The following is a 14,433-nucleotide window of genomic DNA, read 5'->3' on the forward strand; positions in this document are numbered from 1 at the left end:
TTTTGTGTCATTTGTTTTCAATGTTTTTAATGTGAAGAAAAGGATAGCAGAAGCAAAAGCAACTGAAACACTATAGTAAGAAAATATAATTCAAAATTGTTGTATTACTTGAAATTTAATAGTATACTTATCAAACTGCCCCAGTTTTTTCTCATAATATTAACAATTCTTATGTTTATGTATTTAAGCTTTTAAAAGTTTAATACTGTGCATTCAGGTTGGTTACTTAAATTATTGTTTCAGTGTGAAATTTTAAAAGTTGAACAATTAACCAAACAGTAAAATGTTTGTAATAATCTCCCTTCAAAAAATGTAATGATTCTCATTTTTTAGGTATCATCTATGAGTGTATATAATACTCAACACAAAACTTTTAGTCTTTCTGCTGTGTAATGTATTTTGCTGCATTACAATCTTAATTATTTTAAATGGTTGTGTGATGTGTCTTCACATGTCCCACACCGGAACAGTTTCATCGTTTTATTATATAAACAGTGTGGTCTGTCTTGTATATACATAAATATATTATCCTTTTTGTTTAAGCAGTTCTATTGAAATTCTAATAATTGCCGCCAGATTTTTATATCACTTAAAATTTTAGGTTTCACCTCTTTGTTATATTAATATAAATGGGTCATTGTGCCTTCTGAGAAGTTTGTAAAATTTAACTCAGTGATTTGTCTCAGTTTTTGTATGAACAAATGTAAGTTATAGGAGGGTGAGTAAATAGAATTTTAAAACTATTTGATTAGTATTTGTAATGTGCACTCTGACGAAACAAGACTTACGTAATTATTTATGCATGTTAACTTATTATAATTTTTTTTTTAGTTCTTTTAAGATAGGGCAGGAATGAAAACTCTCATTGTAGAGCAGGATTTTAAACCTGGGGCCTGTGCATATTCTTCAGGGAATCCAGAAACCTTCCGGAGATTATATGTAAAACTTAGTGAGTGTGGATACTTTTTTTCTTTGAGAAAGAGGGTCAGTATCTTTATCAGTTTCTTGAAAGATTTATGTCCAAGTGAAAGATAAAAGACAATGGTGTGGAATGTGGTTTTAAAATAGTTTGGACTTGCTTTCCTATTGTTCCATGGATATTTCTCTCCTGGTTCTCTTGACAGAGAAATCCTATTTGCCACCACTGGCTGTTTATTGCATTCAGATTGGAATCTATTATGACTTATCAGTGATGAAGTTAAAGAGGTAACTAATATTAGAAAGGGTAAGCCAGGCTAGTTGGTACATGCTTGTAGTGTAGTTCCAGCTACTTGGGAGGCTGAAGTGGGAAGACCTCTAGAATTTGATGCTGCAATGCGCTATCATAGGTATTGTGAATAGCCAATGTGGTCCAGCCTGAGCAGTGTATATATAGAGACCCCATTTCTTAAAAGTGTAAAAATATTATACATTTTTTGTGATAACTCAGGTTGTGAATTAGCAGAAATCACCGGTGTTAATTATTTCTTCCATTTGTGAAAGAACAACATGAGCGTCTACGTGTCTCCATGTTTTTCAGCTCAACAAACATGTATTGAATTGTATACTGTGGACTTAGAAAATTTTAATGACCTGGTTCTTATTACCTAGAGCTAAATTAACTTTGTCTCAACCTCTTTCCTTTTATTTTTCAGTTTTGCCTCCCTGCTTTTAAAACTTTTCGTTTGTTCTTCCCTGAATTTTCCTCAGTTTCGTTCTCAGTTCCTTTTTGTCTCCTCTTTTTTCCTCCTTATGTAATTCTGATGCTCATGGGTAAAATGTGAATCTGAGGTATATTAATTGGTATTGTAGTATTTATTCAATAAACACTAATGTTTTGCCTTTTTAAAATAATATTTTATGAATTTATCTTAAACAAAGTTTAAAACTAGAGTATTAAGGCAAATGAGACTGTCCCCATGATTCTGGCACAACTCCTTAGTTACTGAAGTTGCATACATAAAATGTTTTGATCATATAAATACATATGATTTTGATTTTTTAGCAGCATTGAATTGAATTTAACAAAGTTTTAGTGTTCATGGTTTTAATACCTATACTTTGAGTTGATATTTGCTGATTGAAATCATTCTGATTTTGAATGTTTTATTTCTTAGTTTTTATGTAATGTTGCTGTGAACTTTTTTTTTTTTTTTTTTTGAGACAGAGTCTCGCCCTGTTGCCCAGGCTGGAGTGCAGTGGCGTGATCTCGGCTTACTGTCACTGCAACCTCTGCCTTCTGAGTTCAAGCGATTCTTTTGCATCAGCCTCCTGAGTAGCTGGGATTACAGGCGCGTACCACCGCGCCCAGCTGATTTTTGAATTTTTAGTAGAGACGGGGTTTCACCATGTTGATCAGGCTGGTCTCGAATTCCTGACCTCAAGTGATCCGCCCGCCTCAGCCTCCCAAAGTGCTGGGATTACAGGCATGAGCCACCGTGCCCAGCCTGTGAACATCTTTCTATATGTTTTCTTCTTGCAAATAAATTCCTAGGGATAAAGAATTGGGATTATTGGGTTAAAGGAATGCAAACATCTTCTTCTTTTTTATTCTTCTAAAAAAAAAAAAACAGGATACATGTGGAGAACATGCAGGTTTATTACATAGGTATATGTGTGTCATGGTGGTTTGCTGCACCTACTGACCGACCCATCCTGTAAGTTCCCTCCTCTCAACCCCCACCCGCAACAGGCCGTGGTGTGTGTTGTTGCCCTCTCTGTGTCCATATGTTCTCAGTGTTCCACTCCCACTTATGAGTGAGAACATGCGGTGTTTGGTGTTCTGTTCCTGTGTTAGTTTGCTGAAGGTGATGGCTTCAAGCTTCATCCATGTCCCTGCAGAGGACATGATCTCATTCCTTTTTATGGCTGCGGCAAACATTTTCTTGATTCTTAATCTCTTGGTGTCTAGTTAGGTTCCTCTAAGTGCATAGTGAGACTCAGGTGAGCTCAAGTGAAGGTGAATTGAATTGTGTGAAGAGGGACTCCCATGAAAATCCAGAGACAGAAAGCTTGATTCCTTCAGGCCTATATATGGGACCTGGAAAAGGAAACTAGAAAATCATTAAAACATTTGAAGAATCAGTGTTTCAGAATTCTTGTGGTCTCGTACCCTCTCTTCTCCTTGAACATTTGCTACTTTTTTTTTCTATACAGGTGAATTTGCTGTGCTTGATCATAATTTTTGCTTTCCTAAAACCTAGGTTTGTACAGGGCTACAGCTTATTCATTAGGCCTTTTTGACTTTTGCCCCTTTTTTCAGCTTCTGTTATTGCTGCTAAGTGCCTTAGCGCCTCTTCTTCACCAAAGCAAAAACTTGAAGCATTCCAACTCATTGTTTTGTGCTTTTTCTCCCTTGGCTGCCCAGCTTATGTTGAATAGGCTGTGTATTCTATGGATGCTATGTTTAAAAAAAAATTCTGGGCTCTTTTAAAGCATTCCTGGTTGACAAATCACACTTATGCAGGCACAGTAAAATGTGTCTAATTTTAAAACCTGGATAGTTCAGGTTAATTTGAATTATCAGGGAAACAATTCTGTATGGAGTTTCTTTTAGTATTTTGTTAGCACATGATTCCTTTTCCCCCTTAACTTGTTAAAACCTTGTCCTAGTAAATCTAGGTTTAACTAATACTATTAAAAATTGCTTATGGAAGTATGAAATGTTACTTCAGTCATATAGATTAATAGCATGCCTGTTGAACAAACGACAGTCATTCCTTGGTATATGCAGGAGATTGGCTTCAGGACCCCTGTGTATACCTAAATCTAAGCATGCTGGAAGTCCTGGAGTAGTCCCTGTGGAACCTGAGTATACAGAGTTGACCCTCCATATACTTGGGTTTCACGTCCAGCGAATACTGTATTGTCAGTAACAATTGGTTAAAAAAAAAAAATCCATGTGTAAGTGGACCTGTGCAGTTCAAACCCGTGTTGTTATAGTTCTGGCAAAGTCTTATATTCAATAAACTCAACATTTATCCAATTTAAAATCAGATATTTTCTTAGGTGTAAAATAATTCTTAGAATAAGTCCCCTGTTTAGGTAGAATTTGGTTTCTTTATCTAATCATTACATATCAAGACTCTCCAAATTGATAATGTAAAAACTTAAAAAAGTCTCAGATTTATTTTTACATTAAAAGTGCAGCAATTAACTTTAATTTGCTTTATCCTAAACATGTCCTGATGTTTAATTATATCTGTATTATATACCTTGTCTTTTTCTACAACACATTTAGGATGACATAAGAATACAAGTCACTTTTATGTGGCTTACGCATGTTTGTAAGGAGCATCAATATCTAGAATCTCAACATCAGAATCATTTTTACTTTGAGATTTAATTTTAGCAGAAACTACCCTTCATGTAAGTGATATCTACATTCAAGGCAGATGTTGGTAGTTAAGTTACATCCCCCCCCCCCCATACTTACTGAGTCAATCTAAAAGTAGGGCTGATGTTCTTTTGATGAGGCAAAGCCTTTTATTTAGCAATTTCGGTAGGGTGTTGATGGCAGCCTCGCTTTTGCTGTATAACTTGTTTTGTGCAGTATGGGGTGCCTTTAAAAAACTGAGATAAGTTCCTAACTTGTAATTTATTTCACCATTTTATTTTTTTTGAGACAGAGACTTGCTCTGTTGCCCAGGCTTGGAGTGCAGTGGCAGAGTCACAGCTCACTGAAGCCTCGACTTCAAAGGCTCAGGTGATCCTCTCACCTCAGCCTGCAAGTAGCTGGGACTACAGGCTCACTTAACTACACCCAGCTAATTTTCTTGTCTTTTTTTTTTTTTTTTGTAAAGACAGGGTTTCACCATGTCGCCCAGGGTAGACTGGAACTCCTAGGCTCAAGTGATCCGTCCGCCTCAGCCTCCTAAAGTGGTGGGATTCAGGCATGAGCCACTGCGCTTGGTCTGTAATTTATTTTAATGCTAAATGCCACATCCTAACATTTCAATTTTAATTTTATTAGATTTTTATATCCTTGATAGATCCCACTGCATCGTGAGGCTGATAGTCACTGGTGTAAAGATGCAAGCAGTTTGTGACTAGTCTTAATCTGTAAATTAACCACCTCTTTTTGCGTGTGTGTGCATTTCAGAATATGACACTTTTAATGAATGTCCATTGAGTTGGTAATAGTACTTCCTTATTTTCACGTGTAGTAGTTATCAACACTGTACAATAAACAAAAAAAGTTAACTACTAATAAAGTACCAAAGTGGATATTTTGGGAAAAGAAAGTAATGAATATTTAAATTTTTTCTCTTCAATTAAGATATTTTCACATGATTTAGAAATGGAAGGATGTGTTCTACTCCTTCTAGTTACCACTTGGCTTATTTTTCATAGTATATATGAATTATAGTTGGCAAATAAATCAGAATGTGATTTAAAGAACTAACCTGTTTGGATTTGTAAGTCAGGTTAGATTTGAAATGCCACTTGAAAGAGCAGCAGTTTTGAATTTAATTTTTATGAGACTGACAGGTTCTTTTTTTTTTTGTCCCCACCTTCTTCCCTATTTAGGTTTTATAGGATCACATTGACAAAAGTACCATGGAGTTTTATGAGTCAGCATATTTTATTGTTCTTATTCCTTCAATAGTTATTACAGTAATTTTCCTCTTCTTCTGGCTTTTCATGAAAGAAACGTTATATGATGAAGTTCTGGCAAAACAAAAAAGAGAACAAAAGCTTATTCCTACCAAAACAGATAAAAAGAAAGCAGAAAAGAAAAAGAATAAAAAGAAAGAAATCCAGAATGGAAACCTCCATGAATCCGACTCTGAGAGTGTACCTCGAGACTTTAAATTATCAGATGCTTTGGCAGTAGAAGATGATCAAGTTGTACCTGTTCCATTGAATGTGGTTGAAACTTCAAGTAGTGTTAGGGAAAGAAAAAAGAAGGAAAAGAAACAAAAGCCTGTACTTGAAGAGCAGGTCATCAAAGAAAGTGACGCATCAAAGACTCCTGGCAAAAAAGTAGAACCTGTCCCAGTTACTAAACAGCCCACCCCTCCCTCTGAAGCAGCTGCCTCAAAGAAGAAACCAGGGCAGAAGAAGTCTAAAAATGGAAGCGGTATTGTAATCTGTTTAATCTATTTAATTTTATTGTATGATTTGGAGCTTGGAATTGAGATATTCTGTTAGGTACATACACAGAATGTTTAATACTGAATTTGAAGCCAAGATTATTCTTTTCATTATGTGTTTGCTTCATTAACATTAATTGCTGGTAGAAATTAGTATTGATCATAAAATAGCACTTTAAACTTCAGGGCCCGATGCAGTGGCTCATGCCTGTAATCCTAGCACATTGGGAGGCTGAAGTGGGAGGACCTCTTGAGCCCAGGTGTTTGAGACCAGCCTGGGCAACAAAGTGAGACCTCATCTCTACGAGAAATTAAAAGAAAAAAAAAAACCCATACATCTTATAAATATCCAACTTTGTCTCTTTTATTAAAACCACTTAGGACCTGTAAATATTAGCAGTTACGAACTTTCTAAATGATGTGATAAGAATTAAAGGTGAAAAGCTAAAATCAGATATCATTTCTCACCCTTGATTGCTTCATTTTGCTAACATTTATCATATATCTGTTTTATGCTAGGCATTATGCTAGGTAATAGGGCTACAGAGATGAATAGTGCGTTTTCGAGGTAGTCGTGTGCTAGCTATAGACACAAATAGGTCATTATGAAAGATTTCGTGTAATGGTCTAGATATGTCTAAACCAGTGTAGGAATTCTAAGGTAGACCACTTAAAGCATGTAATGCCAGAAATTTTTAAAGTTTGGGTAAGTACTAGTTAGGTTTTTTGGGTGGATGGGGAGGGGAGGGAGATTCCAGGGAAAGGGGGTTGATAGGTACCATGGAAAAGCCTTGAGAATTGGCGTGGTGATGTGTGAAACTGTAAACAGTTTGTTTTATTTGAAAGGACTTGAATGTACCATTAAGTCATTTGTGTGTCTTAACTTGTAGGAGGTTATGTTGGATTTTTTTTTTTTTTTTTGAGACGGAGTCTCACACTCTCACCCAGGCTGGAGTGCAGTGGTGTGATCTTGGCTCAGTGTGTCCTCTGCTGCCCAAGTTCAAGTGATTCTCCTGCCTCAGCCTCCCGAGTAGCTGGAATTATAGGCGTGTGCTACCACACCCAGTTAATTTTTGTATTTTTAGTAGAGATGGGGTTTCACAATATTGGCCAGAGTGGTCTTGAACTCCTGACCTCAAATGATCCACTTTGGCCTAACAAAGTGTTGAAATTACAGGCGTGAGCCACCACGCTTGACCCGGTTGTATTGAATTTTAAATATTTGCATGTCAGCTAGGATCAAGGCATAGTAAGAACTACATGTTTTAGTTGGGGAAAAGGACACGTAAGCCAGTAAAAAAAATGGGGTTTATGTAGGAGATAGAGAAAGTATAGAGGAAATATAGAAGCTAAAGCAAGTACTACTTATGCTGGGCTGAAAGGCTTTACAGAGGAGGCAGTGTCTGAGCATTGAATCACTTCATCAGGCAGATAGTGGGGTCTCATTCCTCACTGGCAGTATATCATGTAAAGGCACAGAGCTGCAAGAGTACAGTGTATTGTTGAGCCATACAATGTGAGGTATAGAGAGTGGTAGGGAACAGAGCTGAAAAGATAGCAGTGGCTAGATCATGGTGGTTTTTGGATACCGTGCCAGGGAGCTAGGACTTCTTAGGTTAGCCATTGTTGAAGATTTTCAAGCAGTTTAGTTACATGGTCATATTTCTGTTTTAGAAAGATTTTTTTGGCAGAGCTAGCAAGAACAGATTTCATGGGGCAGTATTTGATGCTGGCAGACTAGTTAAGAGGTTATTGTAGTTTTCTAAAATTAAGATGTAGGCCTGAACTATGGTAGTGACAGATGAAACAAAGTTGAGAAGTATGCAAAGTAAGAATGACACGAATAACCTCACTATATAGAAGTATGGCAGATAAAGGAGAAGATAGGATTAAAGCTGATCTCCCAAGTTCTGAGTTAGGTTGAGGTTGGCAAACTGCAACCTGTGAGCCACATGTAGCCCACTTCCTTTTTTTATGCCCATGAACCAAGAACACTTTTTGCATTTTAAATGGTTGGGAAATAGAATAATATTTTGAGAAACGTAAAAATGTAAAAAAAGTCAAATCTCAGTATTCATAAAGTGTTTTTATATGCAGCTACATTCATTCACTCATTCATAATATGTTTATGACTGGCTTTCATGCTGCAGTGGCAGACTTGAATAGTCGTACCAGAGTCCGTATGGCCTATAAGGTCTAAAGTTTTACTACCTGGCCCTTTGCAGAAAAAGTTTGCCAACTTGTGCTTGGCAGATGGTTGGTAGCACTAAAATAGGTAATACTGGAGAGAGACTAGATGTGAATGGAGAAGAGAACACTTCCAGTTTGTGTTTCCAGTGCCTGTGGGGCCATCTACGTAGAGCAACTCAGGATGCAGTAGGGTATGTAAATGTAGAAAAGTAGATTCAGAAGCCTTAAGCGTGAAGGTAGTAGAAGGCATGGGAGTAGATAGCTCATCCAAGGGAAGTATTTTAATTGAAGCCCCAACCCTGAGAACAAGCAGTATTCAGTAGAAGCAGTTCCCAAAGTATACCGCAAAGGAATATTTCAAGTGTAAGAAGAGAATTATTATGGGAGCTGATAGGAGGTAATTTATTTTATTTATTTTTATTGTGGCAAATTACACATAGCATGAAATTTACCATTTTAACAACTTTTAAGTGTGTAGTTGTGTGGTGGTAAGTACATTCACATTCTTATATAATCATCACCACTAGCCAAGTCCAGAACTCTTTCGTCTTCTCCAAATGAAACTCTGTACACATTATACACTAATTCCCCATTCCGCCTGCCTCCCCCTTTTCCCCCGTCCTTCCCCCTTCCCCCGTATCTTGACAATTACCCTTCTACTTTCTGTCTTTATGAATTTCACTACTCTGGGAATGTCATATAAGTGAAATTATACAATATTTATCTTTTTTTCACTGCCATATTTTACTTAGCATAATGGAGAGGAGATAATTTTAAGAAAGGGGTAGAGACCAAAAGTATAAAATGCCAAAGAGTAGTCAAATAAGGATTAATGAATATTTGTAGAATATGGCATTTAGGACACTGGGGGATCTGAGTTAATCCTTTCGTGGAATGAAAGAGATAAAAATCAGGTTGCAATTAGTTGAGGAATGATTGGTAGAAAAGGAACTAAGAGTATTTTGTCAAGATGTAAGGAAATGGATGTGGGATGCTGCGAATTACGGTGATGGGGAAGGGTTTTCTCTTCCTTCGCTTCCCTTCCCTTCCTTCTTTTCCTTCCTTTCCTTCCCTTTCTTCCTTTTCTTTTTTTTACTTTTCTTCTTTCTTTCTCTCTTTCTCTCACTCTTTCTTTCTTTCTCTCTCTCTTTTCTTCTTTCTTTCTTTCCTTTTTCTTTCGACAGGGTCTTGCTCTGTTGCTGAGGCTCGAGTGAATGGTGTGATCTTGGCTCACTGCAGCTTCGACCTCCGGGGCTCAAGCTATCCTCTCACCTCAGCCCCAGAGTAGCCGGAACTACAGGTGTGCGCCACCACACCTGGCTAATTTTTTAATTTTTTTTGTAGAGATGGAGTTTTGTAGAGATGAGGTTTCACCACTTTGCCCAGGCTGGTCTGGAACTCCTGGGTTCAAGTGATACTCCTGGGTTCAAGTGATCCACCTGCCTCAGCCTCCGAAAGTGCTGGGATTACAGGTGTGAGCAGCTGCACCTTGCTGTTTATTTTTTAAGATGATAGAGACTTGATCATGCCTATAGGCTCAGTAGGGTTGAAAATAGCTGAGGAATGGGAAAGGAGGAGTAAGTACATTGAAGAGCTGGTGTAGTGGAATAAGAAAGCTAGAATAAGTTGTTGGTGAGAGCGTTATATGTCAGACTATAAATTTTTAGTGGTAAAGCATTCTGGAAATTACTCAATGATTGCATCTTTTCTGTTATGTTCATTGTTTGCCACAATTATTTTTTTTGTTTGTGTTTAATAAAGATGACCAGGATAAAAAGGTGGAAACTCTCATGGTACCATCAAAAAGGCAAGAAGCATTGCCCCTCCACCAAGAGACTAAACAAGAAAGTGGATCAGGGAAGAAGAAAGCTTCATCAAAGAAACAAAAGACAGAAAATGGTGAGATGTTTAGATATGTATTTTTATAATGCTAATTCTAGAGAAGTACACCAGCACAAGGACCCTGGAAATCTCACACGCTCTTTAGCTCCCAGTTTAATGTGTGCTAATGACAACTGTAATACTAATACAGGTCTAAAATTATCTTTAGCCTTATGACTTTATAGCGCTTTGACAGATGGGCAGAGTGTACATTTGAGATGAAAAAGTTTATATACCATTTACAAAGGGCAAAGCATTAATATTCTTAACTCAGTTTTGAAGAAAATGAATAGCATACAGACCATAGAAGAAAAACATTCTTGAAATATTTGTACTTTTTAATATCACTTAAAGATTATGCTTAAGGACATTAGCTAGATCTGGCATTAGCTTACATTTCCAATTAATTCCTAAACAGAACTCACATGTGTATATGGCAAGCATCAAATTATAAGAGATGGAGCAATCTTATTTGTTCACAGTTTTCCAGGGAAAGCTTGGCTGTGAAATTTGTGAAGACTAAACAACTTAAAATTATGACATATCAATTAGGTATGAGGGAAATATTACCTGAATATATTTGTTAAAATTAAATGTTAAACAATTTTAAATAAAAGAAGAGACATATATAAGTAAAAAAGCTCTTTTTAAAAGGTAGGAATGAAAAGAAAAGAGGTTTTCATCTGGGTGTGGAAGTTTGTATCTCTAACCAGCAGACATTAGGCTTAATGTTCAAACTCTTCAAATTCTTCCCATTAAAATTAGGAACAAAATAAAGAGGCTTCCTTCTTCCACTTTTAATGTTATTTTGGAAGTTTTAGCAAGTGTAGATGTACCATGGAAATTAGAGGCATAACTATTCAGAAATGAGAAGCTATCTGCAAGGAGCACTGTGATTCTTGCACTTAGCAAGTACGAAGAACTTGATTAAAAATTATCAACTACAGTAAGTTGGTAAAGTACCAACATAAATAAAAACTAATAGTTTTCCTTGAGCACTAATTAAGTGGAAATAATTCTTATATTAAAACAAAAATTAAAGGAGACCTAAGGATGCTTAAAAAGTTTTTAGATACTGTTAGAGGAGATATGCTGTACACTTTTAGATGACTTAAATGATTTACTATAAAATAAGACTGTTGAGCTGGTACGGCTTCATTAGAATGAGTGTTTTGACTTGTTAAATGATGAAATAGGAATTTAAAACCAATTTGAGCTACCAGTAAAGGTTTCAAAATAACTGCATTTATCATTAAAGTTTGCTTGCATGTCATTTACTCTGTTTTGTAAAAATTCTAATTATGATTTTGTTGAACTTAAATTGCAGTCTTCGTAGATGAACCCCTTATTCATGCAACTACTTATATTCCTTTGATGGATAATGCTGACTCAAGTCCTGTGGTAGATAAGAGAGAGGTTATTGATTTGCTTAAACCTGACCAAGTAGAAGGGATCCAGAAATCTGGGACTAAAAAACTGAAGACTGAAACTGACAAAGGTAATATATGGGATGTATAGTCTTTGTTGTACTATAAAAAGACATTTCTGAGTTCTGATGGAGTCATTTTCTCATAGAAACAATGCATTTCAAAAGAATCAAATCCTCGTGGTAGAAGACTTACTGGTAGTTTTTTAGTCCAACCTCCTCAGTTTTGTAGATCTGGAACTTGAATTTGACTTATTAAAGGTCCTACAGCTATTTTGCTATCTGATGATTATTTCCCAGCTACTACTGTCTCCTGTGAGGTTTCATGGCTAATTCATAACTGTTTTTTTTTTTAATAGACTATTTTTTTTAGAGTAGTTTTAGGTTCACAGCAAAATTCATTGGAAAGTTCAGAGTTCCCACATATCCCGTTTCCACATATGTACACAACTACCTCTTAAAACTTATAATTTAGCTGAAGTATTAAAAGCCCTAGGGTCCTTCGAGTCTGATGGGTGACAGCTCTTTTTAAGAAGAGGTTGTTAATGCCTAATACGAGAACCTTAGGAAAATAAGGGTGGGTGGGTCAGGAGGTGGTTGATGCATGGATTTTTAAAATGTCAGGATGGTTTGCATATATTTGATCTTCATAGAATCAGATTTCCTTTTTATAATTATCTTAGAACTTATTTTCTCATGTGTGGAATTTGGCTTAATATCTCTCAGGATTATTTTGTTTTTCACAGTTGGTTGTCAGTGTGCAAGGATTATTTAAGTTCATTGAGATTATTGTGAATATAATAGTGCAGATATTAGCACATACTAGACACCTAAGTGACTTTTTTTTTAAAGTGAGGGTATATTGGCATTTTAGTATTTTGCAGTTTGAGCAAACTTTTAGCTAATGTAATTATTCCGTATTATAGATGATAAACCCTTTTTTTCCTCTTGACTGGAGTATTTGTTTTATTTAACCTGAAGTATATATCTGTTTTCTTTTGGTTATTGACTTTCTGGGCCATGAATTCTTCATGCTTACCTTTGCTGAAGTTATTACTTGTGTTTTTTAAATGCCAACTCTTTTTTTTTTCAAATTAAGAAAATGCTGAAGTGAAGTTTAAAGATTTTCTTCTGTCCTTGAAGACTATGATGTTTTCTGAAGATGAGGCTCTTTGTGTTGTAGACCTGCTAAAGGAGAAGTCTGGTGTAATACAAGATGCTTTAAAGAAGGTAAGCATGTTTTTTGATTATGGGCATGCATATTCATGACCAGTCATTAGAAGTTCACCAAACAAGACTTTAGCCAGAGCAATTAATATCTGCTCCCATCCTTAACATCTCAGAACATACATCTGGAATGCCTTCAGAAATTACTTTATATATTGTATTAATCTGTCTTCATGCCACTGATAAAGAGATACCTGAGACTGGGTAATTTATAAAGAAAAAGAGTTTACATGGCTCACAGTTCTACGTGGCTGGGGAGGCCTCACAATCATAGTGGAAGGTGAAAGGCACGTCTTACATGGTGGCAGGGAAGAGGGAATGAGAACCAAGCGAAAGGGGTTTCCTCTTATAAAACCATCAGACCTTGCAAGGCTTATTTACTACCATGAGAACAATGGGGGAAATTGCCCCCATGATTCAATTATCTCCCACCAGGTCCCTCCCACAACACATGGGAATTATGGGAGCTACAGTTCAGGATGAGATTTGGGTGGGGACACAGCCAATCCATAACATTCCGCTTTGGACCCTCCCAAATCTCATGTCCTCACATTTCAAAACCAGTCATGCCCTCCTACTGGTCACCCAAAGTCTTAACTAATTTCGGCATTAATTCAAAAGTCCACAGTCCAAAGTCTCATCCAAGACAAGGCAAGTCCCTTCCGCCTATGAGCCTGTAAAATCAGAAGCAACTTAGTTACCTCCTAGATACAATGGGGTATAGGCATTGGGTAAATACAGCCACTCCAAATGGGAGAAATTGGCCAAAATAAAAGGGCTACAGGCCCCATGCAAATCTGAAATCCAGTGGGGCAGTCATATCTTGAAGCTCCAATATGATCTCCTTTGACTCCATGTCTTACATCTAGGTCATGCTGATTCAAGAGGTGGGTTCCCACGGTCTTGGGCAGCTCCGCTCCCGTGGCTTTGCAGGGTACAGCCTCCTTTCTGGCTGCTTTCACGGGCTGGCGTTGAGGGTCTGTGGCTTTTCCAGGCTCACAGTACAAGCTGTCAGTGGCTCTACCATTCTGGGATCTGGAGGATGGTGGCCCTCTTCTCACAGCTCCGCTGGGCAGTGCTTCAGTGGGGACTTCGTGTGTAGGTTTCAACCTCACATTTCCCTTCCGCACTACCCTAGCAGAGGTTCTCCATGAGGGCCCCACCCCTGTGGCAAACTTCTGCCTGGACATCCAGGTGTTTCCATATATCCTCTGAAATCTAGGCAAAGGTTTCCCAAAACTCAAATCTTGACTTCTGTGCACCTACAGGTTCAACACTACGTTGAAGCTGCTGAGGCTTGGGGCTTGTACCCTCTGAAGCCACAGCCCATGCTGTACCTTGGTTTCTTTTATCCATGCCTAGAGTGGCTGGGTTGCAGGTCACCAAGTTCCTAGGCTACATACAGCAGGTGGGCCCTGGGCCCTGCTCAGGAAACCATTTTTTCTTCCTAGGTCTCCAGCCCATGATAGGAGGGCCCTGCTGCAAAGGTCTTTGACATTCTCTGGAGACATTTTCTCCATTGTTTTGGTGATTTACATTTGGTTCCCCATTACTTATGCAAATTTCTGCAGCTGGCTTGAATTTCTCCTCAGAAAGTGGGTTTTTCTTTTCTATTGCATCATCAGGCTGCAAATT

At 37.3% G+C, this 14,433-nt stretch overlaps 1 protein-coding gene across 37 annotated transcripts in view; it reads left to right on the top strand.

Moving 5' to 3' along the window:
• Positions 1–14,433, top strand: part of KTN1 (kinectin 1) — a 140,343-nt gene that overhangs the window by 26,208 nt on the left and 99,702 nt on the right. For 35 of the 37 annotated variants that reach the window (XR_008513076.2, XM_054530136.2, XM_054530142.2 and 32 more), the window contains 4 exons: positions 5,509–6,061; positions 10,026–10,163; positions 11,473–11,643; positions 12,671–12,801. Coding sequence is in view for 36 of the 37 variants with exons in the window: in XM_054530136.2 (XP_054386111.2) it covers positions 5,539–6,061; positions 10,026–10,163; positions 11,473–11,643; positions 12,671–12,801 (963 nt within the window). In the remaining variant the exon portion in view is untranslated. Of the gene's footprint in view, positions 1–4,786; positions 4,891–5,508; positions 6,062–10,025; positions 10,164–11,472; positions 11,644–12,670; positions 12,802–14,433 lie in introns of those variants that run through there. The other 2 variants (XM_063715867.1, XM_063715870.1) reach the window with 1 other exon arrangement.

Source organism: Pongo abelii, chromosome 15, assembly GCF_028885655.2.
Source record: "Pongo abelii isolate AG06213 chromosome 15, NHGRI_mPonAbe1-v2.0_pri, whole genome shotgun sequence".
In the NCBI taxonomy this organism is placed as follows: domain Eukaryota; kingdom Metazoa; phylum Chordata; class Mammalia; order Primates; family Hominidae; genus Pongo; species Pongo abelii.